Source organism: Anguilla rostrata, chromosome 7, assembly GCF_018555375.3.
Source record: "Anguilla rostrata isolate EN2019 chromosome 7, ASM1855537v3, whole genome shotgun sequence".
Classification (NCBI taxonomy): Eukaryota; Metazoa; Chordata; class Actinopteri; order Anguilliformes; family Anguillidae; genus Anguilla; species Anguilla rostrata.
Genome location: NC_057939.1, coordinates 47,716,282 through 47,741,650, shown reverse-complemented (window position 1 = coordinate 47,741,650; position 25,369 = coordinate 47,716,282). Strand labels below are relative to the sequence as shown.

Sequence of the window (25,369 nt, the reverse complement as noted above, 5' to 3'; positions counted from 1 at the left end):
ACTAGACCATGGAATTCTTCATCCATTCACATATTATCTTTGTTTAAAACTATTTTTATTAATATTGAGGAAAATGTAGTTTAATTATTTCTGCGCAGGATTCTGCCATCTCGAATGTACTTTGTTACTATTTTTTCACCCAAATGTTATCAATAACATCGGAACTCATAAGACTGCATAAGAAAAAAAAAGATAAGAATGAGTTACTGAAAATAAGACAAAGTTCTTGACTGTCAGAACTGTTCAGACTGTCTGAGCCATCCTCTGATGGTTTTGTTTCACAAACAACTTAGCTAACCACAGAATGTGCTTATGGACTCCAGAATCATGATTTGTTGAAGGTTTAAAATCAGTATATTCTCCCCTTTTTACTTTTACAAATTATGTATATTATTTTTTTCTAACATTCATGTTGCTTATCTATCAGGTGTTCTGTCAGTTTGCACTATAAATTTTAACCCCTGTTTTGGAGCTTGAAAGGGGAAGAGACCAATCTGGCGATCTCAGCTTGACCATGTCTTCCATGTAAGGAGAAGCAATGAGCCCGTGCTGAGCACTGAAGACCTGTAGTGGAACAGGGCCGCAGTGTCTTAATGCTGGCTCGCTATAAACTCAAGGACAAGAGTGTCGTACACAGGAGCCTATTTTAGTAAGCCATTCGGATTGGGACAGAGAAACCATAAATTAGAAACAGGTTTCCTGTCCAGCCTCACAGCCAACGCACGGATCATTCTGCTGTCTATTCTTCATCGGAAAAGAGGTACATTATTATTATTATTATTATTATTATTATTATTATTATTATTATTATTAATTAATTAATTATATTATACAAAAATGCTGTGGTTTGTACCAGCAGTGTTTATCTGTATAGTGATACCATTCACAAGAAAAAGTAATCAAGCACAATAAAACTGTGATGGCCATGCTATTCTGTGCAATTAAGCATTTGAGTCTTTTGCTTAAAATTTTTTAGTGTTACAGTTACAATAAGGTAGCATGTGACTCATGAAATACAAGCAGGTGCATTTAAGAACTTTGAATTTTCCTTCTTCAAACCAGAATTCCCTATTCCTCTTTGCTGTCTCTTTTACATCGTTATTGTTCATGATTTTAAATATTCATCATGAACCTGAAAGAGAATGATAGAGAGATTTATTATTAAATCCGGTTAACACAGAGCTTGGTTAGTCTTTCTTTGAACCACTCCATGTAACATGCACTAACTGTAATGAAGGGAAGACATCATCCACAGACAATACCTGAGGGTCTGAATCTATAGGCAGTGTCTCTCCTGATTTAACCTGACAGACACTAAATATTTTATTTGAAATATTATTATTATTATTATTAGTAGTAGTAGTAGTAGTATTAGTAGTAGTAGTATTGTTATTATTATTATTATTATTATTTGTATTATTATTATATACTACTACTACTACTTGTACTACTAGTACTACTACTATCTTCTGAAACATTACATTGACAAAGAGATGGTTTTGAAATTATTGTAGTTTTGTCAATTCATGGACATAGCTGGTGCATTAACATCAAGATTTAAAAAAAAAAAAAGCATTTCCATATAAATAATAAATAATTTAGTGTGTGTGTGTGTCTGAACAATAAAAATAGACGTTACATTTCATTTTAAGGTTGCATTTCTCACTATTATGTGTTTTTCTCAATTACCAGCAGAGTGTTTTGTGAATTTGGCAAAATGCCCCAAAAATAAATAAATTGATTAATAGATAATTAAAATAAAATAAAAATATCCCCGGATGAAGCTAGAAGGTGTTCCCCTGGACCAAGAACACATTATAAAATGGGCTGTGTATTTCAGCGAACCTGAAGTAAATAAATATTATTTATGAACGTAAACAATTGTCCTTTCCCAAGACACTTACCGCTCGCAGCTTCATCCGAGCATGTGCTTGCCCTCTTGACACAGAGAAAGGCATCCCACCGCTAACACCAATGTAGCGAGCAGGGAGTCTGAAGAGCTTCTTTTTCGTAGCCGTTGGCTGACCCCTGGCCTCCCGATCCACAATGGAGCTACACTTCCACTTTGTTGGATAATCCTTCCGGGATTCGCCTTCCGGGATTCACCTTTAAAAATTTCTCCTGCTAAGGTCAACTCCCCTGACTGCGGTAATCGCTACAGCGCTAAATATTCACTCTGCGTTCTCATTCTCTTCCAGGGAAAACTCCAGCACAGCCATGTCGGAGGCGTAAGTTTTCTGTACAATAATCTGTTTTATATGCAATAACGGTGATAACAACATACTGTTGGCTCCTTCTGTACTAACGCTTTCTATTTTTTTTCTCCCTCCAATAATCTTATATTATTGAAACAGGCCGGTAAGTTATTTTTTGTTTTTTAATAAAAGGAGCAATTTGACAAAGAATGCCCACAATATTCAATATTCACATTGCTCCTTACTCAAGGCATAGCTTACAATATAAGCTTACTGTTAATATACTAATAAAACTTTTGTTATTTCTCTCCTATGACTACAATCATGGATTCCCCTCTCTCCTCTTCAGAAAAAGTCAAAGATCACTGCATCTCGGAGGCTCTTCTTAAAGGTATTTACATTATAGGCATTTAGCAGACGCTCTTATCTAGAGCGACTTATGCAACTTTTATATAGCATTTACATTACATCCATTTAAACAGCTGGATATATACTGAAGCAATGTAGGTTAAGTACCTTGCTCAAGGGTACAATGGCAGTGTCCTACCTGCGAATCGAACCTGCAACCTTTCGGTTACAAGGCCAGCTCCTTAACCATTATACTACCTGTCCTGAAAAAAATTGTGGAGATATACAATACACAAAATGCTACCTGATATTTGATTTCCGAGAACACATTTTCACATGACAGATACGCTGCAAAATCCAGTGTAAAATAGAGATAGAGTACTTTTAACTCCAACAGAGTACATCTGGTTTCCTTTATCCTCATGCAAACCGTGTTGCAGTTGATTTAACACTGAGAATTGTGCAGTTTATAAAATTAGATGAAAAAAAAAAACAACCCACCCTCAGATATGTTTATATTTAGGGATTTGTTGAGGCCACCACTTTTTGAGTCTGATATGATTTCACCCACTATCCGAGGTCCGTGCCAGCACCAAAGCACAGGCGATGATACTGACACACAATGGGAATCAATGCTTTCTTTTCTTCCTGGTTGGACACCAGGAAATTAGACAAACTGCTTGCCGTTGCATAATCATTTGGCTGGCCATTTCCTCAATATCTGGAATAAAAGAGGTATGAATAGATACACTAACATTTTAAAAATCCACTTTTTTTTTCACTGGCTTCAGGAAAGACAGGTGTGTTTGTTCCTGTAGTGGTGGTTTGCTGTCAAAATACAGGCTATTTCTAACTCAAAGCAGAAGGCCAGTGTAAATATTTCAAAGTATCTGCTTTGGAGGAAACCAAGGGGGAAAAACATGCGTCAAAAAGAAAAAAGAGGGAAAAAATTGCATGGAGTTCAGCAGTGGCTGAACGATCTTCATTCGGCCTAAATGGAAAAACATCCAGTGCGCTGAAACATTAAAGGGTGTAGTAGTCTGTGAAACTTACATCCGAGCCTATTCATGTGTGCTATCGGTGGTGAGGTTCATGTAGGGCTATATATAGGTAGGTCTTCTTATAAGAGACTGTGAAATAGATTATGGACATTTAAAATTCAGGTGTACAGTAATACATGACTATGGCTTTTGTCAATAGCTCTGCTTCACAAACGAGTCCTCCTGCTTTCCCACAGACCAAACTGCTGAAGAAGGCTGCAGCCATGTTGGACACCGAGAAGGAGGAGAAGAGGGTAGAAAGGGAAAACACCCTAAACGAGAGAGTTCCCCCTCTCCAGCTGTCAGGTCTGTCTGTACAGGAGCTTCAGGTGCGTGCTGTCATACCCTGTACACGTGCGTACCAGGTGTTGTCGGATACAAGGCAATTAACACCAAACCGTATGGCAACATTTCTCACAGACAATTCTAACAGAGTTCAGGATACAATTTCAACAGAAAATGTGACTTTGAGACAGCCCTACCAGTCTTGATGTTCACTGACTGGGAAAAGACTAGAATTCATTTTAATAATCATGTTCAATTTGTTGAATTAGTTGCTAATTTCTGTTCCTTTCTCCTGTAGAATCTTTGTAAAGACATGCACCGTAAGATTGATGTGGTGGATGAAGAAAGATATGATGTTGCTGCTAAAGTGGCTAAAAATGACATGGAGGTATCAAACAGACTATTAATTATGGGGGTATTAAGCACGTTTTTTAACTGAGGATGTATTAAACATGTCGTTAATAATGGGATTAATTAAACATGTTATTCATTATATGTATCTTAGGGCTATATGTTTATTTTCTACATTTACATAAACTACACATAGAATATCAGACAAATCCGTGGCTTCCGAAATTTATTAAATAAATAAATGACAATAATTTCCCATTATTATTGTTCTTTCATTGTATGCTGCATCCAATGATCACACTGCAGGCAACATCACTATTACTGTAAAGAGGGTGAGACTTTATTTTCCACAATGAAACTAGGGTTGATAAATGTCCAGTTTTCAATCGGAATGTTTGGTCTTCAAATTAGTTGTACAGGTCTAGTTTGTCCGGTCTCAGTAATTGATGGAGGAAATTTAGTGGTAGTTTAAATTAATTAATGTGTCAATGATTTCCCAGTCCGCCTGTCCAACGTCCAATGTCGTTTCCGAGAGGACCCCCCCGCTGTCCTTCAGATCCAAGGGGAACCCCCTCCTCCAGCCCCGACAGCTCCCAACCCCGTTCGCGATTACGCTTCCAGCATCTGTGCATGTTGTCCGGTTTTGCCTATTTCTAAATCCGGCGACCGTAACTGAAAAATGAGCTTTGCCCCGGGACAGATTGAAAACCTGTCCCAGAAGATCTTCGAGCTGAAGGGTAAACTGAAGAGGCCCAACCTGAAGAGGGTGAGGATTTCGGCCGAAGCCATGCTGGGGGCTCTGCTGGGCTCCAAGCAGAAGGAGTCCTTCGACTTCAAGGCCAACCTCAAGACCGTGAAGAAGGAGGAGGAGAAGGTGAACCCAGGCTGCTCAGATCAGTGTCATTCAGAAAGCAAGCACTTATCAGACCACCGCAGATGTCTACGATGAGGGCACTAGTATTTCCCGATCAACGCAGGATATGACATTACATTACACTCACTTAGCAGATGCTCTTATTCGGTGGAGAACGCCAGCGTTACTTTTCAAAATAGAAAAGGCAACCATCGGTTCGAACAATCAGTTCACTAGCATTTACCAAATGAAACAGGAAATTACATTACATTACAGGCGCCTAGCAGACGCTCTCATTCTGTGGAGAACATCGGTGTTGCTTTCCGGAATAGAAAAGGCCGCCATTAGTTCCAACAATCAGTTCAATAGCATTTTCCAAATCAAATGGGAAATTACATTAAATTACTGTCACTTTTATCCAGTACAGATTGTTTGTGTAACTCTCAGCAATGCAGAAGCACAATATCACGAGAAGGCACAGGAGGCCCATTTATAATCAATTGGCCTTATTCATAAAACATGTGTTTGATCACATTTGATTGTAAACTGCGTGTAAGAATATTTCCAAGAACATTTCGGCATTCATAATTTTTTTTTCTTATCTGTATTTGTTCACGGCTGTTTCCTTATGCAAATCGTATGAACATAATATTTACAAACAGCCAGCATTCATCATCTCATGCACCTGGGATACGCATGAAAAAAAAAAGGCCTGCACATGTGTCATGAATCCCATATTGTTTTTTCATAGGAACATTTTTTAGATCAAAAGAAAGAATAATTTAAGAAAACTTATCCTGCCTTTACACAGCTATAACTATAATATTCCAGTACCAAGGATCATTCGCCAACTAATTTCCAATTTTTTTAACAGCTATTTCCCATCTTGACAGCAAATTTCCATCTAGCCAATGGCTGGCTGTGTTGTTAACCATTAACGTTTTATGAAGATGGCTCGGATTGTGCAATATTCTTGTAACTTTTATTGTACATTTTGAGTTCAGCCTGGATTCAATCAAAATTTGTTGTTATTTCACCTAGAAATGTGTGTGTGTGTGTGTGTGTGTGTGTTTTGGCAGTGATTGCTGGACTACACATTAGAGAGGGAAATTCCTTTCGTCTTCACATAGGAATTTTCCTCTCTTGTGCGTAGTCCTTGTGGTTTGCTCACTCACTGAACACAGTTCTGACTGAACCTCTCCCCACACAGAAGGAGGAGGTGACCGACTGGCGTAAGAACGTGGAGGCCATGTCCGGCATGGAGGGAAGGAAGAAGCTGTTTGACGCCGGACAGTAAATCAAAGTAAAAACAATTCATTTATAACTCAGTGATTGTTAAGATATTGACATATATTATTAAATCTTTGTCTATGCTTAATTTAGTGATGAGACAGTCTTTTGGCCCCATTTTAAGAATGAGAATGCAGCTTGCAAACCGCCAGAGTATGACACTAATTGGAATTACAGTAAAGACCTGAGGAATGAATCAATTTAAGTATTTTAAAAGAGCATCACAGGAGGGGAAATACAAACAGGTTGGCAGAAACCATCAGTGACACTCTCTAGCCAATCAGAGCCCTTCACACAGTGCATTTCTATTGGTGCTCAGTTCTGTGCCACCTGTGTGGAGCACTGCCATGTAGACTCCTAAATTTGTTCGTACGTTTGACTGTAATGATTTCTGAGCATTGCAGATGTTCAAGCAATAACATGACAGACAGACTTTTGACAGCCAAAGGTTGAAAGCTTGTCATCATCACTGATTCACCACAATGTCTCAAATAAATAATAATATGAATAATAATATGAAACAAAATATAGCTACAACTACAACCAACTACTCCTGCTACCCAATTAATAGACACCTGATACATTACAAAACAATCTGCTCATGTATATGTATTAAATGTGAAATATATGGGACATATACAGATACTACGGGAGATGCCCACAAAGGAACATCAGGTCTCCTTTAATGATCTACGACAAAGTCACCCCCATAACAGGACACAGCCAATAGCTTTAGAGATGTACTATGAGTGTGTGACAGGTCTCCAATAAATACGTTACAAAGAAAATATTAAGTGTCTGTCAGGTTAAAACGGGAGAGACGCTGCCTATAGATTCTGACCCTGAGGATGATGTCTTCACTTCATTACAGTCAGTGCATGTTCCTTGAAGTGGTTCAAAGAGAGATTAACCATGCTCTGTGTTAACCTGACTCTACAATAAACAAATCTCTCTATCATTCTCTTTCAGGTACATGATGAATATTTAAAATCATGAACAATAACAATGGAAGAGAGACAGCAAAGAGGAGTAGGGCATTTCTGGCTCGAAGAAGGAAAATTAAAAGTTCTTAAATCCACCTGCTTTTCATGATGAGTCACACGCCACCTTATTGCACTGTGTCTCAGAACAATTTTTAATCGAGAGAAGCAAATACTTCATTGTGCAGAATAGCATGGCCATTGCTGCTTTGTTGTGCTTGATTACATTTAATTGTGAATGGTATCACTTTTCAGATAAACACTGCTGGTACAAACCACTGAATTTTATTGCATCCCTGACCATTAAGCCACAGAGGTTTCTGATAACTGGTCAGCTTTAGAATGGCTGGTATTTGGTGGCACGTGGTCTAAATAAATAAAAAATACACTTAAGTAACTCATAATCAGCTTGTGCAGTGATATTATGCTTCCAGAGGTTGTGCGTGTTTATATTACCCATTTATTATTTATTAAAATTAAATTACATCTAATCTTATTTTTGTTTGGAATTATTTCCTATGGTGCATGCCATGGCATAGCAAGAGGCCACAGCACTCCAGGACAGAATTACCAGTTCCACATAAAAACTAGTATTTATGTTTATAATTATTATGAATAAGGGCTATAAGATTAATCTGTTCATATGCACAGCCTCGGGAAACATAAAGTTGCTTTACAGTTAATTGAAGTGTATTTTCTTGCTTTAGACCACAAACCCCCACAGAAGCTTGCCATTGTAAAGCCAACAGATTGTCAGAAACTTATGTATCTAAAACACTTTTTGTTGCCTCTAAAACCTGTCTGAGCCGTGCACTGAAACTAATAATCACAAAACTGGTGAAAATGAACTCTCTCTTTCAGGACAATGCCTGTCAGGGTTTGAAAGCATCACTGCCCTCTCCTGGTATTGGTGTGTCTTTTGTCTCAGAAGAGGCTAATTTTGGCTGAGCCTCTGTGGTTGTGACTTCTCTTGGTATCCCTATGTGTATTGAATTTGTGTCTGGTTTTGTTACAGCTCAATACTCAAAGAACAGACAGCATCCCCCCAGAATTTCTATTATTTATTTTTTCATGAAAAATTCTGCTCAAAGATTTTTCAAAGACATTTGCCGTAAGTGAAGTTGATTTTGTCATCCGTCAATTTCCTTTGATTTAATATAGGAATGTAGAGACAGTACTTTTCTCCCTCATTTCCAGTGCAAAGTTCCACTTACTATCAGATGTTTCTATGATGATGACAATGACAATGATTATTAATATTATTTTTGTATTGGCTTTTACTTTTTCAAGATCAGTATATTTTGTTACAGTCTCTTCTAGTTTTCCCATAAATTCAGTCAAAGCGGGGTCTTCACCAAAAAACAATCACTATGCCCCCCTGTATTCTGCGTTCTTTTCCATCCACAAGTAATCAAGAGTTCTGTAGCCCAACATTCTTATTTTGGGGGAACAAGCTACGCAACACGGTTCCAAAGTAGGACAGTTTTAATTGTCTTCTCGCGGAGCTATTTCGGATTTCCCAGTTGTTCCGTATTGGACGGACTCCCAAGGTAAACTGAAATATTGAGATGCGCACAATCCACCCCCCCACCACGTGCTTGAGCAAACTCCAAAAGTCATTAAACACGAGCATTTGCTCTCTGATTACGACGAGCTTAAAATAAATGTGAAAAGTGACAAGGGCTAGACGATAAAACCGTCGGAGCCTTCCCACAAGTGCGCGCGCAATCCGCAGAGGACAAACTCGGGGAGCATCAGCTTACTCAGCATCGCTGCAGATTTACACCTGCTCCGGTTATTTTAAATCCTTAAATAAATCACTCGGAAGATCTATTCCGATTTGGTGCTGGTCCCAGGTTGAAAGCATAATGCGTTTGGGTATTATCAAGTATACGTGCCTCTCTGTGCGGCGTTTTTTATTTCCGCTCGTTAATGCGAAAACACACTGCAGTGTTCAGTTACAGCTGGAACCACACCGCTCGGAGCTGGCACCTGCTTGCTCGCATCGCCCCCTGTTGGCATCTCAGTACGTTGCTCCTTTGCACAAAAGAGAGTGTGAATGCTTCTCCAATTGCTCTGGTAACGCAAGTTAATTGTCATATAAATTTTTTTAAATGTCCTCAAGTGTCCAGTATTGAGACACAGTAAGGTGAATGATGACCCCTACAAACCGTGGTGCCTCAGCACAGATTTACAGCATCGACATTCCATCTGTTACTCTAGTAACTTGTTTAATGGTCAAATAAATATTTTGAAATGCAGGAACCTCAACAGTGACCCCTGAACTCCGCCCTTAATTTTATCACCGTATTTCACTCAGGGCAGAGAGTCTCACTGTCCAGCAATAAAAGTCCCTCCATTTTTACAGCACTCACTTAATTTATGCGGGTTAATATCCCAACAAAACAAGTTACACACAACAAAATGCATTTTCTATGCAGCCAACCAGAAACACAATCAACTGGGGCACGCAACTGATTTCCTTGTAAACAAACATGTCATGGGAGCAGTGATGACCTTTGACCTCTGAACTGTTCGCCAGTTTGTTCGGGCAGTCCAAGGTTGAGTCTGGTCATAACCGGTCTATGTGGGCTCAGACAAATGACCCTCAACCGCGTGTTCCTGCCATAATATTCCTAATTCCCTGTTTATAATATTCCTCATCATTAATCTAGCTGCCTTTACACTTATTGCATCTGTGTGGGAGCGACACCAATGGCCCACAGAAGGTGAGGCCTTTACAGTACTAAATGGCGTCTCACACCGCTAGCGGAGTCGGAGGAGGCGTGGCGTTCCCCTGACTCCGCCTCCTAGTCACAATCTAATTGGCCACGCCCCCTCAACGTCCAGCCGTGAAACTGGGCGGGGTTGGATTCCACGCGTGGCCCGGCATTGTATGTTCCCTGGCCCAATAAAGATGTCTTATCGCAAGACGTTCCTGACTGATTAGTGTTTGGAAGCCATACACTACAGTAAATGTCAGAACAACAGAGCCTTAGACAAGGGGTTATTTCTGTGAGCCATTAACCTGAAGGACAGAAACTATAAATCTGAATGATTTTTTTTTCTCTCCTCTCCACACTTGGTGCTACACAGTGCTCAACCTCCAGGCTTTTCTGCTCCAAAACGGTTTGTTCTAGTGAAAAAAAAGCAGCGTGGCAAATTTTACTTCAGTTTTATCAGTAATCTGGCCTGCATGCCATGACATTCTAACACCAAGTCAAACAGACTTGGTGTTAGAACGTTCTTTCTCACTGTCATTATAATGGGTTTACCAGACACCATTATCTAGGGCAACCAAAAGTAGAGCAAATATATTTCAAAAACGCATTTTTTAAGGGTGAGAACTTTTAAATAAATTAATGAATTGTTCATAATGTGTTCTGATAAGTCAAACGCTCATGGAGACTATGTATATGGTATGCAATTATACATTTCTAAACCGTTTTCTGTGAAGGTAAATTTGAATCAATCCAGTATCTTGCTAAAATTGTACACTGCACATATTTTCATCCAGCCCATATATATAGTATAATACAATGAAACTCTAACAGATAATTTAAATCAAAAGATTGCAATATGATGCTATGAACTGAATGTAACACTGAATAAAAATCCAATGTTTTACATTTCTACGTTGCATGTAGATATTAATGCTAGACAGAGGTGCCGGATGTGAGGTGTTATATTTCATCATGACATCCGCATCACAATTCAACATGAATCCAAAAAGTGTGTCCATTTTGTGACCTCTGTTATATAAGCCACCAATATACGAGCTGGCCTCGAGTCTCTTCATACGAGTCAAGGCTGTTTAATGTATTACCGACTTTCTCACAAAGTACCTCCACTGCAAATTCACCAGCACCAGTGCTCCATCATGTCAGGCTCCCTGTCCTTGTCTCATCTTGACTTTCCCAAAAAAGATCAGCCTAAAGCCCCACATTCTGGGTGCGCCCCATAGGCCAAGTTAGCCGGGGGTGGGGTGAGAATGCATGCAGTAACAGCTACGCGAGGCAGATGGCGCTGTGACGCACTGGTGACGGCACTGAGCTTCTGAACAAAAAAGTCCCCAGGTGGAAGGATTCCCTGAAGGAAATATCCGCAAATATAAATGGCTTGTACGCATTCTTAATTTAATGGGGTGAATAAAAATTCAATCCTCGTAAATTTCCCAAGAAATCATCCATGCAAATAAAAAATAATCATAGCAATATGAACAGTGTTAGCATTCGCAAGTGTTAGTTACACATTCTTCAGAGTTTAAATATATTGTGTATTCTTAGCTACATGTAATGCTACACAAATTAATATCTAGTTAATATTTTTGCTGTCTTTGAGGGCAAATAGCAAACCACAGCAATGTCAGACGCATACGTATTTGTGTCACAATGTGTATACTTTTCAACTGATGTATGCAAAATGTTGCTTGACCCTTGTGGCTATATAGGAATCTAAACTACGTGTTTTCATTTGATTGTCCTTCCTTTGCATGCTGAAACAAGCCGGTAAGTGTTAGGGGGGATAGAAGTGACTGCTTGCTGTTAGTGCAACCATTGCTGTCATGTCTCCTGTAATTTTCTAAAACATGAGGAAAATTTATCTGAGACAACAGTGCATGCCACTACTGTAGGTTTAATCATACCAAACATATTCCATTGCTGACAACATAACTTCTCTTATCAGCAATGTTCAGCCAAAGATAAGAAATCTAATATAAAACTGCGTCTTAGCAAAGCATGAAATTGAATGTAAAATTAATTTGCGTCCGTTCAGAAAACCAACACGTAGGAAATAACTGCAATAACCGTGAGTGCGCAAAACTTATTTGAATCTCACCCAACAGAATCCCGGAGTTATCTGGAAAGATTCAAGGCACAGATTGTGTTGCAATTCTGGCCGTTATCTTAGCATGATACGTTACCAAGCAGTCACACTTTCCTGCATGCAATATTACCTGAGTAGCTGAGTACTGGTAATTGTATTGATATTAAATTCTTTCTTAATTAAAATTGATCCACAAATTCCACATTTTTATGTTTGCTGTAAAATGTTTTGTCTTGGCAATTCTATTTAAACACAAGTGATGAGTGCAATATTTGAACACAATTATATGAGCAACACTATATGAGGGCAGAGTACCACATTGACAGAATTCTGTCCTCTTAAAGAAAAATACTACAATCAATCACTTCTTCCTGCAAACTTCAAACAGGAAATTTCCCTCAAGAGAAGCTCAGCAAGTAGTGAGCAGCAGTGTATCCATAGGCTATATGAACAGCTTCTCCCTGTAACGGCTAACCTTGTTCTCTCTCTGTCCCAGAGAAGGTCAAAAATCTCGAATGCTGGGTTTGAAAATATGTCTTTCCTTAGCATTGACAGTCCCTGGGCTATAGTACATATCGTGCATACTGACATATCACCATTGTGACCCTCCTCATTGTGCACTGTACTGTAGACACACTACATTTCAGCTCCAAAATACGGTCAGGTCCGTCATGTACAATGAAATATTTACACACCTCAGGCAACCAGTTGGAGGGTTTCCATGAATTATGTAGAGAACAACAGTACCTCAAAGAGCGCTCATCTTTTTTTAAAACACAGATCAGGTTGCTGAAGAAGGCAGTCGCCATGTTGGACACTGAGAAAGAGGCAGGTCAAAAGGGAAACATCCTAAAAGTGAGAGATCACGCTCCAGCTGTCAGGACTCTCTGTACACAAGCTTTAGGTGGATCCTATGCAGTAATAACATACCCCTTGGATGCCAATTTGGCTGAATATTGATCTATTGTAATGAATACTGGAACAATTCACAAAATTCTCCCAGGATCTTTTTAAAGGCATGCACCGTAAAATCGAGGTCCTAGAGGAAGAGCAATATGACATTGGGGCTAAAGTTGCCAAAAAATGAGAAAGGGGTCATCAAAACAGCTAGGAGTTCTGAATTCAAAAGACAATTTGAAGTACAGCCACTGAATAAAAAAAATAAAATAAAAATCCTCCAACCAGTGACTGTGAACAGAAATAATGTGCACATTTACTTATGTCACGTCAAAGTTTAGAAAAGACAAACAATGAGGAATGAATGCAAGCCTGTGAGTAAGAAAAAAGGAATCATTTTTCTTAAATGCAGTAATGTGAGTTTCAGCCCAAACTGCTTCACAGATTAACTGAGTCAGCCGCTTAATTAGCTGAATTAGGAAAATGTGTTATTTAATTTGTCAAATCTTATTTTTTATGCTCAGTGTGGAGGTGTCACTTAGACTGAAACTCTATGTCTCCCTCTATTGATGACTGTCCATGAATATAGATTCAAACTTTTACAGGCAGAAAAAAAAGAACTAATTGACTGGCATAAGAACAAGAAGGCCATGTGAGGTAAGGAAGAAGCAGTTTGATATTGGCTAATAAGCAGGTAAAGTGGTTTAATTAAATGTGTTATTTAATCAATAGGAACTGCCTTCCATTTAAAAGGATCCAACAAAATTATGTTTCACAAAGACAATGTTTTCTTTTCACCATGACAACAGGAGCTGCATCTGCCGACTCTCTGAAAAATTGCTTCATGCACCAAACTGAATGAATGCGAGGCAGTGAGGTATAATAACTATGGAAATAACTAATTCACAGTGGATTTGTGATGAGGGGGATGTTCAGCTCAGACTGCATCGATGTTTAGCCCCTCATGTACAGGAACGCCTATATCACAGCTACTCCATGGAGAACAAGCTGCTCTTTTCCTGGTAGGGAGTTTTTTTTTTCATGGACTGAGAGATGAGGGCATATGTAGTGTACACACACAGAAACCCACGTAACACCCCAGAGCCAGGAATGGAGTTTGACGGAAACCGTTTCCTATAAAAGGCCATTTGGTCAAAGCAACACAAAGGAGTTCTGCCTAGGGCCTGAAGCAGGCTTTTGTTGGACACCAATGCATACTTTACTATGTTAGAGCATGCTCAGTGAAATGTGTAATATAGCCTTTGTGGGAAAAGGTTACCTTTATAATAATGACTTGTATTATAACATTACTTATATTTTATATTATATTTAATATAGTTATTTTTATCATCACTATCATTTATAAGCATATCCATATAACACATATATTTTGTGATACCTGTGTGTCTATGTAATATTCCATACTTTTTAAAAAGTTCTGCTTTTAATGAGTTTTTATTCTGCAATGCCAAGAAGACATATTTTCTTAGAAGAGATTAAAAATTCCCTCTCTAGTGCCAGATTCATATCAACACTTGGGCTGAAATTAATTGCATTTGAAGGGAGAGCAAGTGGAGGAGGTGGATGCCATTATTAGCATTGGAGAAATAACCTGAATGAGTTTAAATTAGATCAATATATAAGTGAGCTTCCTCACGGCAGTATCTGGTTGCCAATGAAAAACCTGTTAATGCAATTAGATAAAATATCTTAACACAGATATATATTATTACACTTTTACAAATAATTATTGTAATATGTTGGACAGCTTGGTTGCAACTTGACTTACAGTGAATAACAGATACATATTTCATCTTTTTCATCTGGTTTGTGTTTAATGATGTAAACTACAAAATTATAATCCATATGAACAAACTATATAAATATGTATTTATAAGAATTGTTTGTGGTGAGGTAAACCTTACAAATATACTGTTTATTAAGGTCGTGCTACCTTTGTTTAACATGTAGTTTTGCTGTTTACCAGATGGTGGCGGGCATACTCGTCATGAGACTTAACAGAAGGTTTTACACACTTTTTGACCCCATCTCTTGGAATGTGATACCAGCCATTCCACAAATAGCACACCTAAACGTTAAATAGCGTTGACCTAAACAGGTCACAAGGAGCCCTACCCTAAAATGTAGTTACAGCTCGCACTGACCGGAATGCACAGCTCCATAATGATACTGGGTTCTTTAAATTATTTGACAAGATCGCAACTACTGTCGCATCGTTCAGTTAACCTACGCCGCATTTATTCATATGACTTTTCAGCTTTTCAAACGGCCATTTGGTGGGTTTGTTTTACAGAATGAATGTAACTTGTCAGCCATAAATAACAAGCACAGCTGAAATAGTGTACATGGTCTATACCCACAACCACATACCCCATACACAGGCTGTTATCGACATCTATCACACATCCGTTATGACTGCACAGCACAACCCTTCTCTCCACCATCTCTGTCAGCCGTGTCGTGGACGAGCACCGCCTCTATGTGGAAGTTCGGATTGGGATTGGTTATTTATTATGCCAATTGAAATATGGACGAATCCCTGACGACACCAGCTCCCAACAACAACAGCGCACGGCGGACAACGGAATTGTTACGTGAGTCAAAATTCTTTAGCATTTACATTTCATCGCACGAACTCACCATGTATCTAGCTGCTTTTATCACCAATGAATTCCCAAAACGTCATGTTTTACTCGTAAACGATATCCTGCTTTTTAATCACTAATATTGTCTGTACAGTCAGAATGCTTACTATTATCTGGCTAATGCTAACTACCATAATAGCTTTGATATGAGACTTCGGATGGTGGTCATGCATCGTATGCAAGATAATAATCATAAATATGTGGCAGCCAAAGATGAAAATTCAACCTTGCGAGCTAAATCAGCTAATTAAACCACGCGTAATGACTTTTCATGCCAATAAAAATGGCATGAAAAGTAATTACGCAAATCCTGAGTTTTAATCGGCGCTGTGGAAATATGCGGAAATGTAGTACAGTTTCATTTACGCTACATAGAATGCAGCCATCCAGTTTTAGCTGGATAATTCAGGTATTTAGTGTGCTAGATTGTAAATGCACATTGAGTAATGAACGTGCAATCCGTGCTATCATTGTATGTTTTCTACGCATGACGATAGTGCTTTCTCCAGCGTACGTGAATGCTCACGGTTCTTGTCTCTGCAGTGACGATACCCGGGATGTCGAAGTACAAACTGTTTCTGCTGAGGCACGGGGAGGGGTCGTGGAATATAGAGAACCGCTTTTGCAGCTGGGTGGACCAGAAGCTGAGCGAAGACGGCGTGAAGGAGGCCCAGGCGTGCGGCAGGCTGTTAAAGGAACGAGGGTATGAATTCGACCAGGTGTTCACCTCTTTGCTGAGCCGCTCGATACACACCGCCTGGCTGGTTCTGGAAGCCATGGGGCAGGAGTGGGTGCCCATGGTGAAGTCCTGGCGGTTGAACGAGCGCCACTACGGTGCCCTGATTGGGCTGAACCGGGCGGAAATGGCCCTCAACCACGGGGAAACCCAGGTGAAAGTCTGGAGGAGGAGCTATGACGTCACACCCCCTCCCATCGACGAATCGCATCCCTACTTTTTTGAGATCTACAACGACCGCAGGTACAGCACCTGCGATGTGCCCAGAGAGAGGCTGCCCCGTTCAGAGAGCCTGAAGGACGTGCTGGAGAGACTCTTGCCCTACTGGGAAAATGTGATAGTGCCAGAAATCAAGAAAGGCCAAATGGTGCTGATTTCAGCCCATGGGAACAGCTGTAGAGCCCTGCTGAAACACATTGAAGGTAATGTGATGTAAAATAGGGCCACCCAAAAATAATGGCGAAGAAAGATTGTTTCTAAATATGACAACCAAACCCTATTGAATACGACAAGCAGAGACAATGCTCAGCTGAGGAAACATTTGGTTTAAATTATTCACTGTTAAGTTATGTTACAGGAGTTAATGAGTCTTGCTAACTTGCTAACTCACAGAGCATCTATTGCTTTACATTTGCATAGTATTATCAATGACATTTGTGGTGGGTCAGAATTAGTAAATGAGTACTAATCCACTGTGCTTCGATCTTGACTTTTCTGATCATAATCCACCTTTTTTGCGGTTTGACCATTTCTATTAATGAAAAGAGAAATTTGAATGCAGATATGCTACATTTCTAGATATATATGAAGTGCATGCACATAATTTGTATGAATTGTTTATTTTATTTCTTTGCATCAGGTGAAGCCAAGTACAGATTCCCACTTGCGATTGGGTAATTGAGTCTTCCTGTCCTGTTCTGTGCTAATTCTGTTAATGTTTGTGGTTTTTGTGCCTAACAGGGATCTCGGATGCGGATATTGCTGGTGTTACTTTGCCCACCGGAATTCCAATTCTTCTGGAGCTGGATGAAGATCTCCGTCCCCTGAGTCCGCGCCAGCTACTGGGAGACCAGGAGAAGATCCAGGCAGCCATCAAAAAAGTTGACGACCAGGGGAAGGCCAAACAAACAGGAAAATAAGGGGTCAGGAGGTGAACAGAGTGGTTTGTGCCAAGTAATGCTTGGGTGGCTCAAGGTATGGCATATTGGTAATGGTCCCTGTCTACTTTCCTTCAAATGTATTCTACTGACCTGTTTTCTCTTGACATAAAAATTATCTGATTTATTACAGGCAGGTTTGGGCAAGCTACTAGTACAATGTTTGCCGCATAGGTTTGTAATATTGTGGCATTTTGCAATAACTGGGAGTATGTAGTTACACGTGATTTTTTTTTTGCACTTTCAGAACATTTAATTGTGTGGGCATCCGATTACTGTAGTTTCTAGTTTTTTTGTTTGTTTGTTTGTTTGTTTTTTACTTTTTTAAAAACATTTTTGAAGGTTCCTGAAAAGCATGTAACCCATGAAGAACCATTGTGGACCTAAAACGCACACTTTCCACATCTGTTTGCACACATGGCATCATTTCTTTTTTTCTCAAAAGGGAGCACAGCTTAACTTTCCATACACCTTATGTACTGTACATTAATTAAAAAGTGCAAGTAAATACCCAAGCTGAAATGTTTAAAATGACTAACACCTCTTTGAGCAGCCCCAAATGTATCGGGAAGCCTTGTCAGCGGGATTTTGAGAGTGGCGCAAGTGCTGTTTTCTAGTCATTGACTTGGGCTTTGTCTACAGGTATTACTGAGGGTGTATTGCACCATGCAATATAAAGTAGTGCTGTCAGTTCTAACATTGTCATTTAAATTACATTCCATTTATGCAGGCAAAACATCGTATTCAGTATTGAGGAAGTAAAGAGCACAAGGCTATCACGCTAGCTGCTTATTTTGGTTCATTTGGAGGCAAATGTTCAAAACCAGAGATGCCTCCTGATTTTATGCGTTGATGGATCCTCCATTATCATTACAGTTTTACCTCATAAGTTAAAGACTGCATTCTGTACTGAAACAATAATGTTACTCATAGTCTAACAAATTAGAGCCAGCGCCTGTAATACCTTTGTGCGCTACGTGCATTTTATTGATTTTTAAAGAAGTAAAATTATAGAACATTTTGAATAATCGCTGCACTTAATCGCCGAAGATGACCTCACTTTGAATGAATGGCTTCCGTAGCATGAGTCCGAGACTAAAAAAGGGAGGACAGTTTTATTTATACGAGGCAACGGCTTTTTAAACAATATTTTTTCAGATGGAAAAACCAAATCTTTATTAAGAATGCACTTTTAAATTGAATGAATTGGCAGAAATGTGAAGGCTATTAAATCCCTTCTGACCACGACATTTACGGATGAGTAAATAAAAAATGGCATTCATTTAAATATTATGGTTTGCTTATGAGTGGATGATTGTAAGAGGAGGTTATTATTCCAAGTCCACAGCTGCTCGGCCTTTTCTTTAAACAATGTATTTAAGCTATCGTTACAAGACATAGGCTAAGCTGTTCCTTCTTCATTCATTTGTATGATTGTCACAACAAGATGGCAGCAGTTGAAATGAGCCAAACCACTCAACTCTGATTTAGCGTTGCTAATATAAAACCGCAATAGGATTTGTGTTTAGGTCACTAATTGCGAACATAGCATTTTACCAAAAATGTTACTTTTTAATATTAATATGGCTGAACTTGATGCACTGTTTAATTGTTATTCATTTTCAAAACTGCAGATGGGATTATAGTTTATCAAGAAGATTCTGTTACATTTATAGAATAAAATATTGGAATGTTTTAGATGCATATTATAATATCTGCATTCAGTTACACATAAAATATGCAGCATTCCATGTTGTTTGTTAATGTATTAATTTTAATGTGAAATTCAGTGTATTTATTTTCTAGCACTAATGTAAACATGTATATTTGTAGCTCTTTTTGTAAAATTTGTTTTTATCACAAAAAAACTTGAATAGTGATAATACCCACTCTTAAGTAGTTGTCGTATTCCAAAAAAATACATTGTATAATTCCAATATTTACTGTTAACATATTACTCATGCATGGGTGCCCAGTACAGGTTTTGGTTGAATCTGTTGAGAAGTGCTGTCACATGTCATGGCTTGACTGTAGTGGTGTTCTGTGTTTTTTGTTTTCTGCTGTGTCTTTTCATTTTAACTCTTTTTTCAGGGAACCACTGTGAAACATTTAACCTGTGTTAAAATGCAGAATGAAGTACTGTAGACAGTTGTGTTTGTATTGCTCACTATCCTATGCATTGAGACTCACCTTTAACTTTCTTATGTCTCTTGAAGGTCTCTGTGTGTAATCTACACAGTTGTACCTCAATTGATAATGAACGTATGTACTTATGAACAGGATGGGTACCCAACCTGTCGCTCACATAGAGTTGTTTTAGAGTCAAAGATGTTCACATATTGTGATAGCAACCCTCTCCAAAATTAACCTGACCAAACTAAAAAAAAAACAAGTATATAATTGATATGCTTTTTGGCTGGCATTGATGGGCATTCAAGCTTTTTTTTTTTTAATAGTAAGAAATATGTTTGCTGCTTGGTGATGACAGATGAATCAATGTAACTTGCACATAGCCACAAACTATAACTACTGTGCTGATGTGCAATGAGGGGGGGGTGGTTAAAACCTACGTTATGTTTAGCAGACACCCTTATCCGGAACAACTTGCATTCTTTATATATAGCTGAGCAGGGTGATCACTGAAGAAGTTCAAGTTGAATATCTTTGTTCAAGTGTACCATAGGTATATCTCAGCTGGGATTCAAATCTTTAACCTCAAGAGTTACAAGCCCAATTGCCTTACTGTTTTACTGTGCTGCCATTCTCTGTGTTGTTATTGTGTTGTTACAGAACATCCCTAATAAAACTATCCAAGCTTCTAATGTGCTCTGTGTTCTTGCAATTGTGAGGTCACAATGGTGATGACAATTCATAATTAATTTGGCATAGCTTATGTTACCTCATTTGGGTTCGATCAGAGTGCATTTGACAGAGTGCAGTTTACTATTGGCCAGAAACGGTCGCCAGGTTACCAGAAGGAGGAGCCAGAGCATTGTTTTCACATGTGTATGCATAAAGCCCACAGGAAGTCTGGGTTTATTCTCCATACCAGGCATCGTACTCTGTGCTCTGTAGACTGCATGACTGACATTCACACTGCTCAGTATGCATCCTTCGAGGAGCTTTTTTTTAGCTTCACACATTAAGTGTAATAAACTCAAAGCAGTGGGTGCACACACTTTTAAAGAATGTAGAGCGAAAACTTACCTTTTCAAACTTCATTCTGGTTCAGCAAACCCTGAACATTTATTCTGGATGAATGACCCTACTTCTACACTTTAATATTGTGCCATGTGAATCATAAATTATTTCTGCTCAGCACTCAGTCCTGTTGTCTTTTCTTGAAATGTGTCCAACAACTTCAATTGCTCTAGAGTCTAGACATAGGCTATACAGTAAGGGTAGGCCTACATACAGAATATCACAAACTGGCGCAATAATAGCCAGCCGTCAGCTAATCAACACTTACCAGCTTATGATGTGGTACTGTTCAAATATGTGCTCTTGAAACAGACTGTTTATTCAAAACAGTTTTATACTCCAATATTTCTGAATACAGTTATACATTTTTGACACTATACTCCAAAATACCACTTGTTACAAAACAGCCCTTTGAAAACACTTGTTCAAGCAACTAGAAACAATAATATACAGTATGTTGCAATCATGTCAATTTTCACCTACGTAGAAAAGGGCCAACAAACTGACACTGCCACTCTGTTTGTACTGATACATACATGAGCACTAGTCAGCAGAGCTGCACCCATGACAACACATAGCTTTTCAAGCGAGCCGGCTGGCCAGCTGTCGCAGGTCCATCTCGACCGCGCAAAGCAGCCAGTTCGGTCCTGGGCGTGTTCGGACTGCTCCTCCGGCGCCCCGAACAGATAGAGAGATGGGAGAATTTCGCCGCCCCTGCAGAGCGGAGCCGTGTTTAGTCTAGCGGAGGAGGGGAGGAGGCAGCGTGGGGCACAGGAAATGAGGTCAGAAGGAGGAAGGGAGTGTGGAATATTGCGTCCTCTGCCGCCGGGGTCACACAGATGGTCGGCAGGAAAATAGCTGAATATCAGATTTTTCACAGTGGGGGGAGGGTACGGTCGACATGGGGGATGCTGGGAAACAAGGTATAAAACGGTTGAAAGCAGGACCCCTGCTATTTGGAAATGTGTACATGTTTGTATTTAACATCATGATGCATTGCTGGTAATATCCACCACTCTAAATTAACACATCAGCCTGGATGCAGTGAGAATTTGTCCTTAACATCAACTTAAAAGTCAAAGTTTTATCAACACAAACCTTTTGGCAAGTTAATGTTATTGATTGTTCAACTCCTCAGATTACGTCTGTGAAGACAAAATTCTAATGCCTCCGTTTACATGCAGGTCATGATTAGGGAGAAATGCTGATTGAATCACGACTAAGTTAAGGACGACTGTCGATTGAATCCAGGAAGTTGACATTAGTACCTGTCGTAATGATAAATTGAGGCCTGGATTATTGCCTTTTATACTTTCACCTCCCTCCCAATAGCTATCCTGCCACTGACTGCAGGCCACTGTAGTCTCATAACAATGCACAACAGCAGCACACTTGTACAAATAAAGTTTTTTTAAATATGTTTTTGCACTAAGTCACTGGTTTGTGCCTGCAGGACTTAAGGTATTGATTTTTCCACATTCCATTTTCACAATGTGCAATGATGAGTGATAAGGACCATGTTCTGTGAAGAAAGGGAGACCTTCCACCCTGAACTGGATTGCCATTTTGCTGTTAGGAAGTAAGAAATCCTCATGGTGGAGTTCTGCATGTGTTGCCATGACAACTGTAGTAACTTGCCTTCATATCGAAGGTCATTGCACTCAGCATTGTGTGGTCCTGGGAATTGTATTTTTGTGTTCTCCCATGTGTTACCAACACTCTACTTTTCCTAGAGCAAAGCTGCAAGTTATAGCCCGATCATCTTGCAATTATTATGCAGTCCAGGGTTTAGTTTGTTCTTATTTATTTTGAGCACATGGTTTAAAGTTTTATAGTAGACACAGCAAACTGAAACCTTATAACCTATGCTGCAGCAATGTGTCTTAATGTCTGTTTACAGTTATTGGCATGTCTATCAGTGTCATTTACATTGAAAATCTCAAAAAACAAGCTTGAAAAAATGTGATGTAAGATGCCTTATGTGATTAAATAATGCACAGTCACAGTTATTCAGAGAGGGTTTTCTTTTCCAATACAATCAAAAATATGCATGTGGTACACAGCATGTTACAATGTGTGCTATAGTGAATTATGCTGCATGTGTTGCATTATAGCAGGTCAGGTTTTATTATACACACACACACACACACACACGCACACAGACACACAGGCATGTATAATATCTGTTATAGAAGAATATACCTTATCTTTTTTCAAACACACCACATCTTTACAAGTGCAAAGATATCTGCTTACATCTCATTCTGAGAAAGCAGCATCCCCTGAATTAGCAGTACAACCAGCACTACTCCAAAAACAGATATTAACCTTCATTTAACATTTCATGACATATTCTCCAGTCTACAGAAATATGAGCACATTTAGAGTAATTATCAAGTGCTTCCTGATGTAATGCAGTCCTTCAGGTCTTAGGTAATTGTTTTAAATGTATTCAACCAATGGAGGTTTCTATTTAATTTAACATAAAGAGTGCTGTCATTTCGTATGATAAAGGCATAAGCAGAAATGTTTAAAGATGAAATAAGGAGCAAGTCAGGTCTGTGAGGTCCTGAAAATGATTTTGATGTGTTGGCTCCTGCCGTTGTAAGATGCCATGTGGAGCACAAGCTCTCATGCCATATTTCAAAGAGAACTCTGCAATAGAGGTTTTAAAAGCATTCTAAAATAAGAGTGCATCTGCGCTCTATAAATAGCATTGTTTCCTATTATGGTGGAGTTTTGTTTTTACTTTCTTACTTTTTTCAATAAATATGTGGGATCATAGACTGGCAACGAATTCTGGAGAATTTCTCGAAAGCACTTTGCCGCTTGCTTTCTTCCCTCTCCCAGATTCCTTTTTGATGACAAAAACTTGTGGAGTGATGTAACGCTGGTGTAAGCGTTACCACAATTCACTGTCTTTCGCTGTCATTGCCTCCTGAGCAAGTCATGCAAACAAGCCAAAAAAAGTGTTCATAAGACAGCCGTCATAACTATTCGTTCAACTTTTTCTACTTAATTGGATCAGTTATGGCCGTAAGTCTCCATCTTTCTTTGTGCTGCTGTGACATTCGTCCAATCTGTCATTTTGGCTTATATTTGAAAAAATACATGTTTATGACTTATGGCTGTTGCTGGCTAGTTCCCCTTGAAACAGGACCACAATCTCGCCTTTTAGACAAAAAGCCAGAATCCATGCCAGGAAGGTCAGAGATCAAGCTTTATCCTTCAGTGGCCTAATAGCTTGCAGTATGTAATTGATCGTAATAAATCACTTATGGAACGGAAATTACCCAAGAGGACACAAGCAGGAAAAGGTTCTAATCTATAGTCATTATTACTTTAATCCAAGTATCCGCAAAGGAACTTTATTTTTTATTTTGCCAGGCCAGAATGGAGGTTAGTTTGGCTGGGATAACAAAGCCTACTTAGAAATTAAACAAGCCTGACATAGAAAGTATAATTTTGTTTTCATCTTCTATTTTTCTATCATTTTCTGCCTAGAAGAAGGTACGTGCGCTGAATTGATTCAGTAAAATTACCAGCTGTATAAACGAATGCGTTGTGAAAAAAAAAAAAAAAAGAGGGGAAAGTTAGTGCCGTTAGTTCCACTGGATGAAGGAATCCATTAAGTAAATAATGCTTTCCTGTATTTGTTCTGTAATTCAGTTGCTGTTGCCTGACAGTCCTAGTGTTATATTGCTAAAGGGTTACATTTGGATGTAATATAGTAAGTTTTCTTTAGCTGTTCTGCAGGCTAATCGGCACACCTGCCTTCCCCAGACCACTTATTCCTGTCTCTGCCCAAAAAGGGACAAGAGTATTCCATTGACCGTAAGCAAACATACAGAGAGTAAGTAGCCACTGTGGTGGAGTGGGTGGGTGGGTGGGTGGGGCTGAGCAGATCAAAAGAAAAGTCCTGGTTTAATTTGGACGGCTTTGATGTTTGAAGTTGTTGGAGATTCATTACTCTGCCACGGAGCTGAAGATCAGAGGGGTTGCAGAAGGGAGGCTGATCTTCACAGACAGCTCCGGAAAGAGTCCATACTTTAGTACGCGATTCACTGAGAACTTCAGTACCATTTACACTGAACTAGAGCAGTCTTTCTAATATTTCCTTAGTAATTCATATCTAACGTTCCAAGTGTAATCAAAATTGGATGGACTGAGCATTGGTTATTTTAAAAGGAAAAAACTATACACAAGCCACCTGTTATTTTAGATGTGCAATTAGCATAAGACATACTTTAACTTTTTTAATGACACCTCATTCATCAAGAAATGGCTGAAAAACTGAACCCATTTAGAGGCTTACATCAAATGTGATGGTTGATCAAATTTGATCCTGGTTGATCAAAGATTGTAAAATGCATTCTGAATTCCATTTCATAATTTCATGATTTGCTACTGCTTTAAACCCCCCAAAATATTTAGAATTGTAATATGAATATAATAAAATCAAGATTAATGTATGATGCTGGCATGTGTTCTGATGAAGTAGTCAGTTTTGTAATGCAATTGCATTTTACCAAATAATTGAATT

The 25,369-nt window shown here is 39.0% G+C and overlaps 2 protein-coding genes and 1 long non-coding RNA gene across 3 annotated transcripts; 2 read left to right on the top strand and 1 right to left on the bottom strand.

Moving 5' to 3' along the window:
• Window positions 1-598: 598 nt before the first annotated feature.
• Window positions 599-7,638, top strand: LOC135259891 (troponin I, slow skeletal muscle-like). The gene is made up of 8 exons (XM_064344808.1): window positions 599-760; window positions 2,199-2,232; window positions 2,545-2,586; window positions 3,781-3,912; window positions 4,167-4,256; window positions 4,920-5,093; window positions 6,283-6,375; window positions 7,332-7,638. Exons 4-7 carry the CDS (start codon window positions 3,808-3,810, stop codon window positions 6,367-6,369), a joined length of 456 nt encoding a protein of 151 aa, XP_064200878.1. The 5' UTR covers window positions 599-760; window positions 2,199-2,232; window positions 2,545-2,586; window positions 3,781-3,807; the 3' UTR covers window positions 6,370-6,375; window positions 7,332-7,638.
• Window positions 4,538-16,391, bottom strand: LOC135259893 (uncharacterized). The gene is made up of 2 exons (XR_010331423.1): window positions 16,259-16,391; window positions 4,538-5,063 (listed from the first exon to the last, which is right to left on the bottom strand). It is a non-coding gene; the product is annotated as an uncharacterized LOC135259893 (long non-coding RNA).
• On the top strand, window positions 15,314-20,447 carry LOC135259889 (bisphosphoglycerate mutase-like). Its single transcript, XM_064344806.1, has 3 exons — window positions 15,314-15,681; window positions 16,276-16,890; window positions 17,429-20,447. Exons 1-3 carry the CDS (start codon window positions 15,615-15,617, stop codon window positions 17,605-17,607), a joined length of 861 nt encoding a protein of 286 aa, XP_064200876.1. The 5' UTR covers window positions 15,314-15,614; the 3' UTR covers window positions 17,608-20,447.
• Window positions 20,448-25,369: the final 4,922 nt, after the last annotated feature.

Bases quoted from the DNA above. Each gene is read 5' to 3' on its own strand.
- LOC135259891 (XM_064344808.1), top strand. From the start codon at position 3,808: ATGTTGGACACCGAGAAGGAGGAGAAGAGGGTAGAAAGGGAAAACACC. The intron at 3,913-4,166 runs GTGCGTGCTGTC...TTTCTCCTGTAG, and splicing joins TGTCTGTACAGGAGCTTCAG to AATCTTTGTAAAGACATGCA. The intron at 4,257-4,919 runs GTATCAAACAGA...GCCCCGGGACAG, and splicing joins TGGCTAAAAATGACATGGAG to ATTGAAAACCTGTCCCAGAA.
- LOC135259889 (XM_064344806.1), top strand. From the start codon at position 15,615: ATGGACGAATCCCTGACGACACCAGCTCCCAACAACAACAGCGCACGG. The intron at 15,682-16,275 runs GTGAGTCAAAAT...TTGTCTCTGCAG, and splicing joins GCGGACAACGGAATTGTTAC to TGACGATACCCGGGATGTCG. The intron at 16,891-17,428 runs GTAATGTGATGT...TGTGCCTAACAG, and splicing joins CCTGCTGAAACACATTGAAG to GGATCTCGGATGCGGATATT.